Source organism: Tachysurus fulvidraco, chromosome 8, assembly GCF_022655615.1.
Source record: "Tachysurus fulvidraco isolate hzauxx_2018 chromosome 8, HZAU_PFXX_2.0, whole genome shotgun sequence".
NCBI classification, from domain to species: Eukaryota; Metazoa; Chordata; class Actinopteri; order Siluriformes; family Bagridae; genus Tachysurus; species Tachysurus fulvidraco.
Genome location: NC_062525.1, coordinates 15,503,116 through 15,524,184, shown reverse-complemented (window position 1 = coordinate 15,524,184; position 21,069 = coordinate 15,503,116). Strand labels below are relative to the sequence as shown.

The following is a 21,069-nucleotide window of genomic DNA, read 5'->3' as shown; positions in this document are numbered from 1 at the left end:
TGTAGTTGACATTTTCCCACTGGTGCCTGTGTATCACTCTCATAGGAGTCCTTATTTATGAGACAAATGTCCCTGATAGAGTTCAAATATCTATTAAACTGCTGCATAGAGTGAATTTCAGCACTTATGTAGGTAAATAGGTACAGTATTTATAGTGAGATAGCTGTGCAAAATACACAATTACAAAAACTCTACTGTAAAATGCTAAAGTTAATCATTTTGCTGTGGCAGCCTGTATATGCTGTCCAAAAACCTTAGTCTTGTATATTCAAGTCAAGCTGGATTTTCAGATTGTCAGAGAGATTTGAAAAAAAAAATAAAAATAAAAATGCTTGTCAGGCATCTGGCAGAGTCTTTTGGCACTAAAGTCAACTGCAAACTTATAGAAATAAGTTTAGTTGAATTTACAGCAAATTATTAAATGAATAAATAAAACTACTTCCTGTGGCATTGCTGTACACAAAACTATATAAAAAAGGTCTTAATGAGCAATAATCCCAAATGTGTTTATTTATTTATATATTTGGTTCACTTAGGCAATTGCATAATGCTGTTTCTAATTATAACCAAAGTACCATTTTCAAATCTGATGTTGGAGCCATACATTTCCAGTTTGAATTATATTCTTCACTATATATACATTTCTTATTAGTGTCACTGATTTTTTCAGATAATGTGATGAGATAATTGGCCTTTCCTGTAATTTGCTGGAAAATGAGGTGTGTCCTGAGATTTGTTAACAAAATACAATTTAAGCTATCCTCCTATGCTAACTTTCCTTACGTGTTCCTTTATTAGTTCCTTTTTTCTAAACCTAAGGAAAATTCAATACCTGCTTACCTTACAGATACATTCAAGGCACAGCAAAGATAATTATCGACTGGAAGAACTGTGGTTCCCTTTTGCTACTTTGGGAAATGTTCAGGGAAAAGCAATTAAATAACAAAAACTAATAATAATAAGAGTGACTCCAGGGAGTCAATTTTTATTTTATTAATTGATTTCTTAGTGTGTCACTCATGATGAGAAGACAACTGAGATGGAAATTTTTGCTAAGAAGAGTCTGACCTTCTGCGTGCATGGCTAGAAGCTGTTTGTGACTAGAAATTGTTATTACCAGAAATTCTTTGTGTAAAATATTTGATGGACAGAAGGAGCTGGAGACGAGATAGTGAGACTTAGGCTCATAAACAACTTCGTCAGACCTTGGTAAGGGTAAGGTTATCCTGATCAGGAGACGATCAGGCATTGTACATCTAGCAGCATAAATAAATTGTGAAACGTTTTCCTCTTGCCCATTCCTACCAGTGTGCTATTTTGTCAAACCTTCCACAACACAATAGATGGGCAGAATGGACTTGCAAGCTGCATCAGGAGAGCGCACCTGCAGTGTCATGACTGAATACATTTCATGCTGAAATTATACTATTTTCCATTGGGCTCTGGCTAAATGAAAGATGCAGAGGTAAGTGGGAGATGATAAGATAATCATACATCATAATGTTGGGAAAGAGCCATGCCTTGCTTGACTACAGTTGTTCTTACAAAATGAAGTGTTAAACTTATTTCTAAATGGATAAAATATGAATTAGATGAAGCTGAAATAAAGTCAAATATTCCTCACATAAACAAGTGTTGTAACAAAATATATCATGGAAATGAGAGTGTAATATAGCACACATATTACAAAGCAAGAACATTAAGAGCCCTTTATTATGAATACTACACTACTACTTGGTAGAATCACTCTTTACTCTCAAAATAGCCTCAAATCTACAAGGCATGTTTTCCACAAGATGTTGTAAACTTTCCTTTGGGATTTTGCTCCATATTGATGTGATTGTATAACACAATTCCTTCAGGTTCTTCAGGTGCACTGTCATGTTATGAATCTCCTGATCTACCACATCACAAAGGTGGAGAAGAAAAGCCTGTGATTGTGAAGTCCACTGAAGAACACTGAACTCATTGTGATGTTCACTAAACCAGTTGAGATACTTTTGCTTTGTCACATGCTGCATTAACTTGCTGGCAATATTGGCTATTCTATATATATGGCTATTATAATAATAGATTCATATAATAGAATATGGCTATTAGAATATTGGCAATTTGCCTATTATAAGATGGGTAAATTGTGGCCATTAAGGGAAGCACATGGTCAGCAACAATCAAGATTTATCAGACCAGGCTTTGTTTTTCCCAGTCTTCAACAGTTTTGGTGAGCCTTGGCTCATACAAATGCTAACTGATGTGGTCTTTTTCTGTTGAAGCTGATCCTCATCACAGTTGGACATGCTGAGCAATCTGAGATGGTTTTCTGATCACCACGATAGTACAGAGTGCTTATCTGAGTTACTGTGGCCTTTCTCTCAGCTCAAACAAGTCTGGCATTTTTCTAGTGACCTCTCTCATCAACAAGGTGTTTATATCTGCAGAACTGCCACTCATACCTTTTCTTTCTTTATTGCACCATTCTGATTAAACTCTAGTGACTACTGTGTGTGAAAATCCCAGGGGACCAGCAGTTATAGAAATACTTATACGACTGTCTGGCAACAACAATCATGTCATGGTCAAAATCACTGAGATCAATTCTGATGGTTTAACATTACCTGCAGCTGCTGGCTCATATCTGAATGATTGTATGCACTGGATTGCTGCAATATGAATGGCAGCATTCACTGCAAGAATAAATAGGTGTACAGGTGTTCCTAATAAAATGTTCAGTGAGTGTACATTGGTTAAGGACCACACATACAATAAAGGGTCTGATTTAGAAACACACTATTGTTATTGTCCCTTTACTTTTTAAAGACTGTTAACTAAATCTTGGCCTTACCAACAGCTTTTAGTGAGGCGTATTTATTGAGTTCTTTGCCAGGCTGCTGCTGCTGCTGCTGCTGCTGTTGCTGCTGCTGCTGCTGCTGCTCGTACACATGGGCCAGCTGGCTAAGGACAGGGTAGGGATGGGCCTGGCTCATGTTGTGCATTTGGGTTCCCTCTGAAATAAAAAGAGAAGGTACAAGTTGATTAGAGACTTGCATCGTTCCTAGACATCAAGTATTGAATATATGTCAGAATTATTTGCGACTTTTAGGAATAGAGGTTTGGGTCTGGTCTAAATTTCTTTTGTCTCAGACCTAACAACGTCACCTTAGGGATCTTATTACCTCAGACAAAGAAAGAGGACAACAAATATATCAGAGGGATTAATATAAAAGGGCAAAAATATCAGACCCGGTATCTGAAAACCTTTTTTTTTTTTTAACCACAGATCAGCAGAGGAAATTATTTCAGCAATATGTGCCTCTAAAAGACAAGTTAGCAAATAAAAGTGTCAGTGGATTGAAGCTTGCAATCAATGTCACCAGTCCCTTTTCTATTAATGTGGCAGTCACCGACAGAGACAAATGAAGAAATGAGACACACGTGCAGGCAGCTCCACTGATTTCAACACTCACCTTGCTCTGGTAGGTGGAGATAGATTGTCAGCAGTGAATGACGATCAAAGCAGTGTAACCTGTCTGGCATATCTGTCAGCAAGTCACTCCTGTTGTGACTAATTAATCACTTAGCCTTGCTGCAGGGTTGCTGACAAACGTTGGCGCCAAGCGCCATGCAATGAGTCACACAACACCAGTCAACACGCAGAATCCAACCTCCAGACTGCACACTCAAATACGATATACCACACAGTATTTCACAAAGTAAACAACGGCAGCAACGTTGTATGGATTGTGCCGCTATAACGGGAAACTGTTCATGTCCCATTCTTTAGCACTTTATGCTACATGTCTCAACACTCCTTCATTAATCATTAATCATTAATAAATCATTAATTTAATACAAATCTCAACTTCTTAGTATAGATGTTAAAAAATCGATTGATGCAAAGGCAAATATATTACTTTCATATTAGCTTTGCATCTCCCCCTGACAGTTCAAGCATGACGATAAAATATTGACTGATGTCTGTATGGGCAAAATTGCTGTTTGTGTTATTTATCTTCTGCCCTCAAGGGGTGCACACTGCAATACCTAGTTGATGGCTTTCTTTAAATGATGAGACCTTTTGGCTTTTTAAAAATAGAAGTGTGTAAAAACATGAAATAAACAGTATTTCAGTATTGTGGACTTCACTGCGTGCAAATTATTCCCATTTGTCAAGGCAAATTTACTTCGACAGTTTGAATTGCTTTTAATGTTTAAAAGTGATATTTTTTTCATATTCAAGCCATAAAAATTACAAAAAGGCTGGAAGGGTCAAGAGCTCATTTTTAATGGAAAACTTGGATGTGATCTAACATGATTCTTTTAAGTGAAGCCTAAAATTACAAACCAAACCAAAGGCCTTATTGATTTTAAAAGAACAGAAGTGACAGAATACCATCAATAACAACACATTTTTGTAAAGAATTTTTTGCTTTGGACAAAATCGCTGCTGTTACATGCTGTTCATTTTGTTCACCACAGATTTCTCAGCCTACTCACTTGAAAAATTGACAAAAGTAGCAGCTAAGTGGGAGTGATCCCATGCTTAGTTTTGTTCAATTGCTATATCTCAGCGTGTTTTGCTTTGTGTTTGGATCTGACTCATCTCTATAGGGAAAGTTTCCTCCCAAGTTTTTAGCTGCAAATTGCCTTTACATCATCTTATCCTCATGCTTGCCTCTTGTCATGTGAACACATCTGTTTTTTGTTTCATTTATGCTTAATATGACACATGGTTTCCACCACCCACATGCTTAGAAACAGTCTTTGCAATCAATGGAAGTGAATGGACATGAAATACGTATTCAGCTTCTATCAGACTGGATTCAGCAATTCATTAGCGACACTTTTAAATGAAAGGCAATGTACGTTGTGAACTTTGCACAATCAGTCACTTTACAGTATACAGCACTATATAGATCTGCAGGAAATGAGACACCAGTTCAAACAGTTACTTCAGAGTGCACGAAAAATACATAATCCTGACATGGTCTTGAATAAGCATTTGGAACATCATCGTACCATCAATAGACAACACCACAAAATTGACTGACACCTGAATTGTTGTGTAGTGTAGTGATAAAATTCATATATTTGTCTAGTTAACAAACTGGCAAAAAAAGTGAAAAAAATATTATAGTTATTATATTAGACCATTATATTTGGAGTTATTTTGATCTGTTGATACATAGCTGAGATATTTTAATAATTCGAGGAAGGTTAAGGACTGAGCCAATTGCAAAAGACACAACATTTTTTTAGCCTTGAATTGAATTAAATCACAGATATAGCATGTATATATCTTGTAGAATGTGTGAGGTTTTTAGATTAGTGCTACAAACACTGATGTCCTCATAATCATAGTATATATTTGCTTCTCAAATCAATAAACAAAAGGCAAGTCTAACAGTGTACAGTTGTGTGAGTCAGCCCAAAGGCAGTGAAGTGTGTTTAAATGTTATCTGCGACAGGAAGACTGACAAAAAGGAAACTTCATATCTTTATTAAAATATATTTCATTTCAAAGAGTTTACTTTATTGTTTGCTGGGCTATGATAGGGAGCAAACTGATCCGCAAGTGAATAGTGCCTCATATTGTCTTTTCTCACAATAAATGAAGAATATCCTTGAATGAAAAAGGTACAGTCCAGCTGGTTAAACTGCTTGCTAAATGAAATGTATTTATTAACATTTATTTTATTCTTAACCTAAACAAAATCCCTATTATACATACATTAGTAACCCTAACTTAACATTGATCGAAATAATTTTTTTCAAGAAAAAAAAAAACGAAAAATAGAATGGGATGATGAGCACACTGTGTGATAGAATTGTAACATCAAAAGGCAGCAACAACTTTGGGGCAGGTGGTTTCTAATTCTGTTCATTTTCAAAACAATTTCTCTTTGACAGCACAATCAATCAGAATACCAAATGAACATGCTCCAATAAACCTCCGATATGAGCCAAAGCTGACAATACATCACTTTCAGCACACCTAAAAATGATGCTAGAACAAGCTGGAAATGCGTTTGCATGTGTGTTTATACGCCTTATATACCTTTAACCATGACACTGCCTTATATACTTTTAACCATGTAAGAGTGAGTAATACAGGTGTGAAAGTGAGAATTAAAGGTGGTTAGGATATGAGTTATTATATGATTATATGAGAAATTAAAGCAGGAATACCTGAAGTGGGAACATTCACACACAAACCTGGATCAAATCTCCATTTTCTCCATCGATCAATGTATACTCTATTGGAATATACATCCATGGATATGGCTTAAGCTGCTCCTCATCTCCTCAACTCTGAGGATGTGTGCAATACTATAAATAATTCATTTATCATTTATTCAGTAACATATTACATCAGAGCTGTGGTGAGGGCAGACTATCCCAGAAACATTGGTGAAATACCATTGGTGAAATACCAGTCCGCTGCAGTGTGAATATGCCAGAGAACATGTAAAATCCCACACAGACAGGAACGCAAGCTCAGGATTGAACAAGGTGCCTTGGAGCTGTGAGGCTGTTTCCTGCAGCCCCTTGGTCCTGTCCAAAACCTCTTTGCTTTGTCTGACAAAGGCCAAAAATGTATCTGCAAAGAGTAAGTGCTGTGAACCCTGAAAGAGTAAAACTAATTCAAAACCCTGTTTTCTTTTACGCTAACCATTTTCAATTCTTCTTCCGACTGAGAAAAGGCTTTCCGTTAGACCACTTTAAGCTAAACATTAATATTTGGGGACTCTCACAAATGAATCTTAGCCCTAATTGAATTACCCATGCTTTTCATTTAAAGCTAATGCCACCCAAAGTGCAACAACTAGCTATATATAAAAAGAACATTAAAAATAAGAAACAAGTATAACAAAGATTTACCTAAAAAAAATGACAAGCATAACAATGTTTTAACTTCTGAGTCATATTTAATATAAGTATTATATAGACAAAGTACGCTTGATGTAATTTTGGGCTGTAGCTGCTATAACATTTGTAATGTCCATCATAGGTTAATAAACAAACTGAAACAAACTATTTCCATTTCAAATGCTGACCTGCGAACTGTCACCTCTTGAGAGGAGCCATCCATCAAGGCTTGCTAGGCTCGTGATGAATCAAGCTCATGAATGTATGTTGTCTTTTGCTTCACCCAAGGATTTCTAAGCTGAGATAAAGGCTCCTGAATGGCAAAACAAAAATGCAGCTGCCTTACAGTTTGGAGATCACTAAACTAAAATCTGACGATACCAAAACTATCTGTGATCATGAGTCCGAGAGCATAACTGGCTCTGTCCTCAATATGTGTAAGATGGTATTACTCTCTCCCCTATCAGTCTGAGTGGCACTAGCTTGTTTTGGGCATTTGTATGCAGCATGCTGTGTATGTGGCGAGTAGCATTTTTATTTTGAGTATGTTCAGGTGCCCTTTGACTGTCTTCAAGTGTTTTGGAGGTAGTTCATGGTGGCCCTCATCTTACCTAGATGTTAACTATTGTGTGATAGAAGAGAGCTAGCCAGCTAGAAGGTAGGAATTGGTGGAAATGATGAAAAGCAATCTAAAGCCAAAGCAAGAATTCTATCAAACAACTCATATGGTTTTATTTATTTAAAATAAACACAGAGACAAACATATAATAAACACTATCTGTTCAAGTGCTAAAGCAACCTTCAACAGTCTAGTATATACTATATGCTGTTTTGTAAACCAGAGGTTTACACAAGGTGGGCTAATGCAGTGTTTCAGACCTAAATTAAGAAGTAGCGAGTATTAAAGTGCAGGGAATAATGAGTTATATTGTGTTTTAATCTGCTCATTGTGAGGGCTTTAATGAAGGAATACGGCATGGTGGAATTGTGAAGAAACTTTGCTCTATTGGACTGGTTCTTATCGCCTTGCTGGCTTATTTGGGGAAAAGCTAAGAACAGGATTAGTACACTGTTTATGATTACAGCTACTTAACTGTTATCCCTGAATTCTCCTGATTTATGCAAGATAACTATTTTAACCTCCATGCACTGTCAGATGGAGGTGTCTTGCCAAAATAAGGGACATCCAGCCAAGTGCCATCCTATCCCAGCCTAATGCACGTATACTTATATTTACAATGTGAGCATTCTCTTAGTGGCAGTGAAGTCATTGATCATAGTGCCAATCTTTTAGTGCGTTTGGTGTACCTGAGTCCCACCCTTTCAGCATTTAACCATTCTGTTTGCATGGCTGAAATAGAAGTGATAATTTGTGGGCACTGGTTCAGATGAAAGGGCTTCCTTTAGCCAGCAAAAGGTTGTATTAGTGCCAGGGTCCACTTTACTGTCTCTGGCTAGTTTTCCCGGTCAGATCTGAAAGTGCTGTGAATGAGTTCAGTGCTAATACTCTGACATAATAAGAGTGTTTTGTTTATGCTAGGTCAAGATAAAAACTTTAAAGGCTGCACATCCTTTTCTAGTGTTATGATGTCCACGTTTATCTGGCCCCATGTAGTGTGTCTAGCACTTTATATTTGTCATAATCAGCATGACAAAAAAGCTGAAATTCACAAGTCTGGTACGTCTGTTGTTGAGAAGATCCTGTCTGAGGCTTTTTGCATATTTTGAACTACAGATCCAACCCATTTTATTTGCTGTTGCATCTGCAATATTATGAGAGCCGCTCGGGTAACATTGAGCAAACCACACAGCCTCATGCCAGGCAGAATATTGTATCTCAGTTGCATACACCATTTCATATTGTGTGCCACACTCATGCACCAATATGTGTATTGCTCTTAGAATGAGGAGCTTATAAAAACTTTCATTTTCAACCAATCTATTTGATGATTCTGACAGATTTTACTAGAAATACCAACTGCCAGATTATCCAGGTTTTGAACTTCCACTGAACCATTACCTTTGAGTAGTGATGGATGTGGTTTTCCATAAGCCTCTGGGCCATAATCCTCTCACTGATTGCCCTCAAACAGTTGTACCAGATGAGTCCAAGGCTGAGGGCAGGAAATTTGTCAGCCAGGAAAATTGAGGTCATCATAGAAGCGGTTCATACTGGTGGAATAGGGACATCAGCATTGTGGGATGTACGATTTATTTTTCTGCACAAGCTTGGTCACCACTCAGAGTAGTGTTCTCTTCAATGAGAGGGTGCATACTGGCTTGAGGCTGAAACCCACCAGCAAGTGTCTTTCTTCATTCAACAAGTGACTTATCTTGTGTTGGGGGAGGTAGTACCTGCTGCATTGCATCATTAGTGTTTCATGGTCAAGGTCCAGGAAAGGTGATTTATTGTTTCTGGCCCCATACCATCAACAGGCAGATCTCTGTCGTGCCTAGTCTTTTAGCCATAGTCACTCCCAATGTTTTTTTTTAATAATATATTAGTGATTTTTTTTATCAGCCCCTTGACTATTTTCAGCTCCAGGGTGGTTAGTGGCACATAATACAGAGAAGTGTCCTGCAAATAGCCGTAGTTGTTGAATTTATTTGCAGCAGTGTTTAGTCTTTTTCCCATTTGAGAGTAGAGAATTGGCTATAGTAAATGACACAAATGACTAAGCATTTCCAGACAAGGCTGTCTTGGGAATTAATGATTAAAAATTAGGGTGCTTTTCCCACTCTATGGACATGGTGATACATATCACATCATCCTGTATAATTAGCTTGTAGGACTCCTGGGCCTGTTTTTACTGTGTGCACACAAGATATACAGAAATGTTTTTTAGTGAGACAGACTCCAGAGTAATGTATTGTACTTGGACTGAGGAGATGGACTGGGGTACATACAGTATTCTGTGGTCTATAGATAATATGATCCTGTCCAGCTCTGGCTGGAAAACACTTGGTAGAGTTTGTTTTGTTTTGGCTGCCCTTTGTTGGTACTTACTGTCCATAAATGTTTATCTTATGGCACTTGAGGTACAATGGTAGCACTGCCTGCCTAGGCTGTACCATTTATTTGACCTCTACGTAATTTATCTTTGTATCCTTTGGTTTTTTTTTGTTCTACTAAATTTCTGGAATGCTCAGCATATGATCATCTACTGGGATTGAATATGCCAAGGTCACTATAAATCAGACAATAAAAAGACCAAGACAACAGTGAGACACCTTTCCAGAAATTCATTAAAGATGCATGAGAATATTTTAGGAGCTGCACATCTTTAGGGATGACAGTATGAGAAGGGCAGCTTGGCCCATGAGTTCCACATCAGAAAAGCACTTTTCTTCTCATGTCTGCAACTTGTTTTTGATATTAGCAAAACGCAGGCAGCGCAGAAATAATTTCAGCACTCTGATTGCAAGACGCCAAGTATTATCTCCTCAGAGGCTTATCTTGCCCACCCTGTGATGTTTATTTTTGTGCTTATATCATGGTATTTTACCAACAGTCAAACAATCTTGTGTGGCCAAACTGTATATGCCAAACATACTATAGAATTATTTTACCAGGCGCAGTGAACTAAGTCAACTTACTGTAGCAATGTATCCTATTTATTGCTTAAATGAAATTAGACAGGACTATGGTAATGCTAGACTAGAAATGATGCCTTCATCTCTAATATTAACAAAATTAAACCCCATTAGAAGAGCTTATTTCTAATAATACAGAACAACTAATTGCAATAGTCTAAAAATAGTCTCATTAATTCCAGTAGATTCACTATTGAAACATCGTTTTTCCACTAAACGTATAGTACCCAGTGCATTCTAATAGTTATGAGAAATATATTCAGTAGAGATAGATCAGAATCCTCTCATATGCCAACAATGAAAATCATATGCAAGAATTTTTAATATCAGAGATACCAGCTTTGCATTATGTATGTTATCAGCCTCGGCTTTTAATAATGGAATACACTGATTTCATTGTGAAGCTCTTATCAGAAAGTCCCCTGATTTCTTTATCCATTCCCACCCACTATCTAACTCTTCCCTATCATGCAACAGCTATAAACCTATAAGGGTGAAAGCTAGCATGTGCTTGTTCCGAAACTCGTTAAGCCAGCCACCAAATCTCATCACAGGGCAGCTGAACACACTCACAAGAAATCTCTAACTGTCCTTTTCTGAATACATGACCTCACAGGGGAGAATGTAATGTGATCCCTCTCAACCAGAAAGTATAACCAATTATGCTCTCTTGCACCCCCGGCCACAGATGGCTGTGGCATCAGTGGGATTTCAACTTACGGCCTTCCAGTGATAGGGTGATTTTCAGCTGCAGCACTCGGAATCCCCATAGTTGTGATTCAACTTGCACTGTGATTTTAGTTTTGCATGAGTCTTTATTTTTGTTAAAACTACGCTATCTGGCATTCTGATCGTTTATGTATCCATATATGCACTGTACTTCTACTCTTTTCTTCTGGAAGCTCATAAGGCCAAAGAAAGTGCCTTAGCAACCATGTTCAAGAGACAGTTATTCATGGCAGAGGATGTGCTTGTGATAAAACGGAAAAAAATCACTGATACTAAGGCATACATTTCTTCTGAGGAAAAAATAAATCTTGTAGTAGGGGAAACCCATATGGAGCCAGAAAATGCCCTTGAGCAAGATTAAAACTCTTTTGCCAACTAAGAACATAGCAACTTTGCCTGCAGTTATCATTCCTCATGGCTTAATATTTTAGAACAGAAATATGGTGATATTGCCTAGCATGTGATTATTACTATAACATGACTGACTGATTTGAATAAAAAAAACACTTTCAGCAATGAATATTTGGTTATCATATTATACCTGGGTGCTTTCCCCTAGGTATAAACCTAAATCAAATAATGCTATAAGATTCCTAAAAGTAATCTGAAGAAATCTGGCTTAAATTTGAAGAACCTTGAATGTAGGTCTTGGTAAAACACACACACACACACACACACACACACACACACACACACACACACACACACACACACACACACACACACATCACCCATCTAACCTATAGGGCCACTTTGTGAATTGCACAATTTGTCAGACAAACTCTATTACATACTATTGGGTTTAAGAGACTATGGCTATGTGTATCAGATACAGTAACATCACTGTGCCCTATGTATACTTACTGTCCCCTTTATTAAATAAGCCTATGAATGATTAGTGTATAATCAGAGACTATATGGTAAGTGTACCTCTTATATGGTTATTTACCATGTTTTACTTCAGCCTGTGCATTTAACCTGCTCATAGAAATTGGTGTAATAATTACTCATTTCTACATATTGTATCATGTTATACTCTATGTGGCTAAACATTTTTAGACACCTGACCATCACTCCCTTTTTTGAACATCCCATTCAAGAAGATTTTCCATGGCTTTGGAGATTTGTGTTCATTCAGCCACAAGAGCATTAGTGAGGACAGGCCATGTCTGGGGTGCAGTCCATGTTCCAGTTCATCCAAAAGGAGTTCAGTAGGGTTTAAGTTTGTAACTGTGCAGGTTCTTATGGTCCAACCAGGTCAAAGCATATCCTCATGGACCTTACGTAGTGGTCAGGGACACTGTTATGCTAGAACAGGTTTAGGCCTCTTAGTTCCAGTGAAGGGAACAGCCTACAAAGAAATTCTATACAATTGTGTGCTTTTAACTTTGAGGCAACAGTTTGGGGAAGAACACAAGTAATTTGAGGAGGACCATTTTGACGAGTAAATTTTCTAAAAGTGCGCTACAAAATTCCATATCATCCATGATGAGACTTTGTCCATGTACAGTCTGAGCTACACAGACAGACAATAGAAATAAATCCAATCTCTGTCATGTGAAATGATAAACAGTTTAACGATGCTAAATGTTCTGCTGGAAAAAAAAATCCATTAATCTGTCACTTCATTGCTGAATACTCCATGTAATGAAATGAATTTTTTCTGTGTGTGTGTTTGTGTGTACAGTGACAATGTGCATTTGTTACGTGAGGAAAGTGAAAAGAATGGAGCCCAGCAGGTACTGATCAATACAATACTTAATTGAGGTTTATAAAGGAAATTGGAATGGAGCTGGTCTTAAAGGGATGAGAAATAAACTGCAGATTAAACATCAGTTAGGAACAGTATAGGTTTTTAACTTTTGTTTACAGGGCAATGTACTGCTAATCAACAAGACTCTTACTCTGAAAAGCATATTCACTAAAATATGTAATGTTTTACAAATATTAAAGAAAACTCAGGGAGTTGTCCCTTGCCACTGTCACCTCTATTGCTATGTGTTTACATCTTTCAACACAGTGCTTTAGTCATAGACAAATATGACTAATACTGTTATTTGTATGTGACAGTTTTGGGTATAATAACTACAAAGTCATAGAAGAACCTGGAATGAGGCCATATCAACAATCCTATTTAATGCTCCTGAAAGAAATTAAATTCATGATCTGTGTCTGTGTGAGTTCCAGAGGCAGCGTCTACGAGCTACAGACAGTCAAATGGTGCATTTGCATATATGACAGAAGAAAACAGTGAATAAAGGGCAAAGTATAATTTTCCCTACAGTATAATTTCCCACAACAATGTTATTTTTTCTGTGATTTATTTTCACCTAGTGAAGCAAACCTTTCATTTACGCAACACAATGACAGAAATGCATGGATTGTACATGGATTTTCTTACGCCGTCTCTCTTTATTTTTTAAATATGTTATAGTCTTTTTACAAATTTCTTTAGACTTTACAGTACTCTCAATAAAAACCAACTTTTTGCAACAGTAGACTTTATATCTGAAATAAAATTGGTGCTGGCACCAAGTACAAGACCTGTATGTGCCCTGTTTTAGTGACGCACATTAACTGACCACATGTCCCTTTCCCCAATGTGTTGGCACCCATGAGGAAATAGACTGCCAGCCTGTCCTCCGGGTGCAAATACTGAGCCAGTATTGCTTGATGTAGTTCTCCAGGAGCGTGGACCAAGCTGGTCCCAATATACCCCCGGCAGGGGTGTCCTGTCATGTTAGCATGGCAGTGTTAGTGATTGTGCTCAGTGAACCAACAGAAATATGTTGCCTGCCTCAAGGAGCATAAACCATGGCCCAGTAATCAGGGTGGGACAGAGTCTCAAGAGAGAAGGCTGATATGCTGCCAAGGCCATACACTCCGTGTTTTCACCCAACGCCAACAGCCTTGGAAAAAAAAGAGAAGAGAGAAAGAGTCTTGCCTTGCAGTGGATTATATATACTGTATATAAAGTGTTGTCATTGAGAACTAAGAGCAAAACACATGGGTTCTTCACAATGGAACATTGTGAAAATGAGAAGTCCTTCACAAAGGCTAAAGATTAAGGAGGATTTCTCACCATAAGGAATTTCAGACAGCTTAATGGAGCTTTAATCCGTCTTTGCGATTACTGCTCATCTTTAGACCTACGGCAATGAGCAATATCGTACTTATTAGCAAGAAACTCAACTCCTTGCTTGAAATGAAAGCAGTTTATAAACCAACCACATGTTTAATATGGTCAGAGATTGCACAAAAGCCAGGTATTAATATTTATCTTGGCTTCAATTTTAGAATGAAAATTTATATAAAAATAGGCATATTTATCAACAAAATATGGAACTAGATGAAAACCTTATGATATAAAATAAATCTTTTTTTTTTAAAATAGGTCCTTTTAAAACAGCCATCTGATTTGACTGTATTTTATTTAAAACTTGTGACTAGCAATGTCCTGCTTTTGGATTTCCATGGTATATCATTACACAGTTACAGGAGAAACAGATCTATAATCATTATATGTAATATAAGCTTTAGGTGTTTTCGGTTGCATACAGAAGAGTTAATGGTCATATCGGTCACTATATAATGTAGTGGTTCAAAAAAAAACATTTAAAAAAACTGGTTTACTTTCCAGCCCTTGTCTTGGGAATCAATCAAGCACTGCTCAGTAAAATAGAACCATAGTACAGATCATGGACTTTGATGATAAATATATTCACTTGATCACAAGTTTAAAGAAGGAGGTTTAAAGTACAAGGTTTAAAAAAAGGGGTTGCCTTTAAACATACAGCTTTTTTGGGTCCATACAGAGCAATTCTGAGTAATCACCTTTATCCCATGATGAAGCTTTCCCATCCACAGGGCACAAGGGCTTATTGAATAGTCTGATGATTATGAATATACTATAAATTAAATGCTATGACCTTCCATTACTGCTGGAAAATTCTGCTACCAAAACAAATGATGTAATATTTTTTGAAAGATTGGTATTTCTTTCACCAGTACAGAGTCGAAAAAGCTATTCTCCTGGCTCAAACATTACTAAGACATAAATGTATCATTTGTTATTATCTGTCTGGATTTCTTCTTTCATTTTAATTTTTTAGATATTTTGGACAGTCATTGAGCCTGATCATTTTGCATTATTTCTAATCTAATATATTCTCCATTGTTCTGTGGTGTGCCTGCCTTAGTAATCATCATGTTCCCATTTCAAATCTGTTTCCTCATCATTTTTTGCTTTTCAGTCATCACAACAGACGCTTCTATACAGAAACAGTTAATTTATGAAATGAATAATAACTTCAATTTTTTAGTGTCATATCCTTTTACATTATGAATATTTATATCTCACTGAATTAAAGGGTTGATTATTCTCATTGGTAATTGTAAGTGGAAGCTATTCAGCCTTCAAAAAGATACTCTTACTAAAAAGACATTTAAATTGGCAAAGACTACTTTTTTATTTTTATTTTGCTGTATGGAAAATCAGGGCATTCATTACTACTGACACAACACATACCACACAGAGAGTTTACAAAATGCTCCAGTGTCACTTTTAGAAGCAGGTTTGTACATTTTATATACAAAAAACATGAAGTGGTACATAATGAGTCTCTAACTGACTTCAATCTGCTGTATCTTTTTAATGTCCTGCTTACAAGTAATGAAATCCTTTAAATCACAACGGATAGCAATGAATGCTTTTGTAATGGCATCAAAAAACACCAAAATAATAAGACCTAATAAATCCAAAGCTCAACAGCCACTTTCAGAATACAGACAATGAGACTAAACTGAAAATTTAATACACACACAAATAAAATTCCCAGCCCTGAAGTAACGCTTACATTGTTAAATCAACATATGTGAAGCTTAGTCCAATAGAATACAAATGCACAAAGTAAGCTTTAGTTTAGCGTTGGGGATTTTGCTGTGGATTTAGTCTTGGGGACATATATCTCGCTCCAGTATCTCAGATGATTACAGACACTGATCGATTCCAGATGTCTGCTAGCACAAGGCACTAATAAATGAGAAATAATAGGCTCATTGAGAAACCGCATTAAGGAAATTTATTTTAGCCAAAGTACTAAACTAAACCCCAGAAACATAGTTCTTGTGTGTGTTTGTGTGTGTGTGTGTGTGTGTGTGTGTGTGTGTGTGTGTGTGTGTGTGTGTGTGTGTGTGTGTGTGTGTGTGTGTGTGTGTGTGTGTGTGGCCATAAACAAACAAAAAAGATTGGGAAGAAATAACAACTCCCAAGGACAGCATTAGAAACATTCTCTTAGATGCTTTCTCTAATTGTTCTGTTTGCTTCTTTTGTAAGAGGATTTTATGGCTTCATCCACAAAATTCCTGTTTTTCTTTAGCCATTCTAATATTCTAGAACAGACTAAAAGAATTCCAGGTCTTTCTGTCTGTAACAGTGATGAGACCAATCCGAATGTGGAGTGAGTACTGTTAATAAATCTGAAATGATTAAGACTGAGAGGGATTGCTAGTGACACTCATTTTTAATCTGTTCAGGATTTTTCATGTACTATTTCAGACAGTGGAAATTGGACCTGTGATCTGTGCACTCAGGGAATTCACACCTGGATCTCAGTGCAATTTTTTCAATTCCAAATTTCTTTTGCTCTACTGTATATCTTTCTTTCAATAAACATTTTGGATGATTATTTTCTCCTTTTTTGTCTAAAATTTTTAAAATGTCATGAAAGGTTTTATTTGTTCAGCATTTCTACTGGAGCTGTCTCTTGTGGCACCACCTAAGATCTCCTATTCTTGGAAATGTAGGGCAAGCAAAGCCCAAAATGGATCTGAGTAGTAGAGGGACAAACGTATGAATGGGTGTACTGTGTATAACTTACACTTTAACACCAAAATCAAATGATTAGATCACCTTTCTAACAACATGCCCCTGTGTTATCAGTTTAACTCCTAGCCTCTATCCATGATTATAACAAGGAACAATAATAATCGTAAAGAGAACAATACAATTAAGCATGAGTCACTCTATCTTATTAACCTTATTAAGCTTTGCTAGTGAGTGATTTCTGAATACAACATGTTTGTCCTTGCCATTTAATACAGACTTAAAATATACTTGTATTGTACAAGTTCCTGAGGGCTTATTTGTAGTTGATGTGAAACAGACAATTAATTAAAACATACACTGAGTAATCAAGTGTCTTAATGAGAATTTTAATAGCCTTAATGTTGTACCACCTACAAAATGTCCCAATGCTCTGTTGCACTATCCAAATATATGATTGTGAACAAAAAACATTTGGAATACAAGTGTTTAAAAACCACATACACAAACTTTAAGTTAAAAAAGTGTAAAAAAAACCCAACAACAATAAGCCTCATAAAAACACACCATGAAACATAACCTCAGTTTACTCTGCATGCATCCTTTGGACTTCTCAGACATAGCCTACAAACTGTTCTTGCTGTGATACAGTTTAGTCAGTGCCTTATAAATGAAAGAAGCTAAACAAATTCTGTACAATAAGGATCATAAAAAGAGTTTACAGCTATTACATTACAAATGTTGGAATTAAGTATCTGCAATAAACCCTGCTGCTTGGAGTATCATCATTTAAGTGATGAAACAAACTGAAAACAATCTAAAGTCTAACATTCAAACCAAAATGGTTCCCTCTAATCCTTTAATAGACACACAGGGGATGATGTAATCATCATGGAAGGGAATTAAATTAGAGATGTGTTTAAACAGACCACAATGAGCCATTCACTTCGAGCTGATTGATTCCAGTGTAGTACAATCACAATACACAAAACAACAGCTGCAGCCCAAATCTCCCAATGCTTTCACATTCAATAACCTGGTTCTTCTAACACATAATTGCACAGACTAAGGGTTATCACAAATAGACAAAAGTTTTTTTATTTTAAACATAAAGACATGATATTTCATAAAGTCTGTATATTCATGCACTATTTGAGCCGTATTGCATTTGCAGCCTTATGTGAGCACATGCTGAAGGAATTCACCTTTTCATTATATCTTATATTGTGTAATTCCATCTCAACCTAGACATATAAACATGCTTGAAGTGTGGCAATGTGTTGCTGTCTTGTGCTCCTGCACAGCTGATGAAACATTATAGTAAGGCAAAAGCAACTCCAAATTTGACTTACGCATATTGTTTGCCCTCGCTTGCATGTTGTCATAGTTCTGTACGTGTCTTCCGATGGCTTCTTCATGTTCAGCTTGACAGGCACCTTGCAACACACTTGCTACAGCTCTGTCAGAAAACAAACATTTTACTTAATTAGTGAACAATACTGGATATGCCATGAAAGTTAAATGTATGCATAAGCATATTTAAACTTTTCCCGTGTAGAAGTTAGATAATGTATGTAAAACTAAAACAGTGGTCACTAGCATTTCTGCTGGAGATCTACCTTCCTGCTGATATGTTAAAAAAAAAAAAATCTTGATCCAGTTCCTAAAGGGCATTTAACAATTTTGAGAAACTGTTAATGAGAACGCAATATCAGACACAATACTAAAGGTTTGTTTACTTTTTTAGATGTAAAAAAAAAATAAAATTAATAATTAATTAATTAATTAATTAATATACTTCCATTTTAGAAATAGATCATGTTAGCTTACAGAAAGTTATTTCTCAGTAAATAGTTTATTATTATTACAGTAATAGTAATATTTTCATAAAGAAGCTACGGTGTAGTTGCTGTCCAAGGTGCTGAGAGACCGGTACGAGGGAAACGATATTAACCGTAACTTTATCAAAAAAAAAAATTGTTCAAGCTACTAACCACATCCCAAACGCATCCTGAAATATATCTAGCAGCTCAATGCCATTTTTCTAAGTCAGAAAAACTAAAAACAGCAGGTGACTGAAGTCGGTTTTCTGCTGGCGAGCTGCTCACAACACGAAGCTCAAAAAAAAAGGAAATGTTCGGCCAAATGCAGTAGTATAGACTTTGCTTTGAACTGGATTCTTAGGAAAAGTTTTTTTTAAATAGTTTTTCTCGTTTGTTTTCTTACTGTAAACTACAGAACGGGTAATGAGAAATGCAAAGGTCTTGTAGTCCCATAGGGCACATTAAAAATCTTGGCTCACGTCACGTCATCTGGGTTTCTTCCAGTTATCTACTGGTCTAGCATTTTTCACGCTAAAAGGTGTATACGCATATACTTAGGTTCTTATTGGCACTATTTAACATGAAATGTTATATCATAACGCAGTGAGTTCGAAGCAGGCAGTTTGCCAATCTCCTCTGTCCTGTAGTTCATTTGACTAAGAGCTATTTTGAACTCACGCCTTTTTACGCACATCAGATATATTGAGAGAAAGCAATAGTTTAAAAAACATCACAGTAAAGTACTTTTAACCTACCGAGTCATGTTTTCCCTGTGAGGTCTCTGCGCCTTTTCCAATCCAAGTTTGGTAAAAATCCCGACGAGCGCCATGATGGCCACTACTCCACAAACGATGTATACGATTAAGTTGGTTTTGTCCTTTGTCGGATCATGCCTCGGATCCGTCTTCTTGTACGGCGTTTGGCCTTTGAGCCACACTGGTGTGTTGTAGTTTGTGCACAAGCTTTGATCCAGGCGCGAGCTCTTGTAAGCGCAGCAGAAGCGGAAGCCACAGGTGCCGCAGCAGTACAGGTAAGTGCCCGTGCGGCACACGAACGGCGGGTCCCACTGACCCATCACGTCGTAGTAGCCGCGACACTCGTCTTGCGTGTGCGGCTTCTCGGACACACCGCTCTCTTCGGAGCCGTTTGAGCCCGACAACACGACGAATCCCTCGAGTCGCCGCTCTGCTTCACCATCCGCCCTGCACACCAACGCCGTGACCTCCACCAACAGGTACTCCCACAGCAAGACCGTCCATCTCATCCTGCTCCCGTTCTATCAGTGCCTGTGGCTAGCAGGTGGAAGAGAACAGAAATATAAGTATGGAACTGTACCCATGCGTAGTGCTTTTCATTTTTTTTCTTAGATTTTCTTTTCTTCCAGTTTTCTTGGACCTGCAATAGTAAAGTCCGAATGGGTTGCTGTGCGTTCAGTCGAAGAGCACTGAAAGGTTTTTTTTTATTGTACTTTAAGCCGTTTCAGTGCAGCGCGCAACGCTTTGTGTGAGTGATGCTGTGTGCGCACACAGAGCCTTCGAGCTCAACCGCGGGCAACAGCGGACTCTGCGCGTCACACTGAGAGAGAGAGAGAGAGAGAGAGAGAGAGAGAGAGAGAGAGAGAGAGAGAGAGAGAGAGAGAGAGAGAGAGAGTCTCGTGCACGGAGACACACCAGAAAACCTGAGAGAGAGAGAGAGAGAGAGAGAGAGAGAGAGAGAGAGAGAGAGAGAAAACCCACGAAGAGAGATACAAAGACACGCAAAGAGACAGTCCCAGACACAACAAGAAATTTTAAAAGAAGAAAAAGAAGGGAGGGATGGATTTAACATAACAGTACAATTTGCAAAAGCTTTTTTGTTTTATTTTGGTTGTGATTCCCTGATCCTGAATTATCCTCTTAGCAACCACAGAGATTCTCTCTCCAGACTTCTGCTGTCACGTTGTGAAAAATATCAGAAGCGTGATGGTTGTGTGCTTTAGGACAAGATACAGTAAGCTGTTGTGTAAGTCAGCATCCCATGTGTTCACAGTATAAACTGTGTTTGCCAATCTAAACTAAAACAATTCGTCTTTCAAAAGTACAGGTCAGTTTTTAATACAAAACCTAATCATGAGTATACACGTATGATTTTCTCTATACTGAACAAATTAGTTTAATATGTCACAGACCCTGCTGTTAAATGATTTTGTGTTGTTTTTGTATTAGCTGTTGCCCATAGTATGCATGGCAATAT

The 21,069-nt window shown here is 37.3% G+C and overlaps 1 protein-coding gene across 1 annotated transcript in view; it reads right to left on the bottom strand.

Annotated features, from left to right (window-relative positions):
- The window catches only part of shisa9a (shisa family member 9a), a 29,621-nt gene extending 9,213 nt beyond the window's left edge, over window positions 1-20,408 (bottom strand). Inside the window, exons 1-3 of the mRNA XM_027137517.2 lie at window positions 19,593-20,408; window positions 18,367-18,473; window positions 2,843-3,004 (exon numbers count right to left, since the gene is read on the bottom strand). Of these exons, the coding sequence (XP_026993318.1) occupies window positions 2,843-3,004; window positions 18,367-18,473; window positions 19,593-20,101 (778 nt within the window). The 5' untranslated portion in view covers window positions 20,102-20,408. The remainder of the gene's footprint in view (window positions 1-2,842; window positions 3,005-18,366; window positions 18,474-19,592) is intronic.
- Window positions 20,409-21,069: the final 661 nt, after the last annotated feature.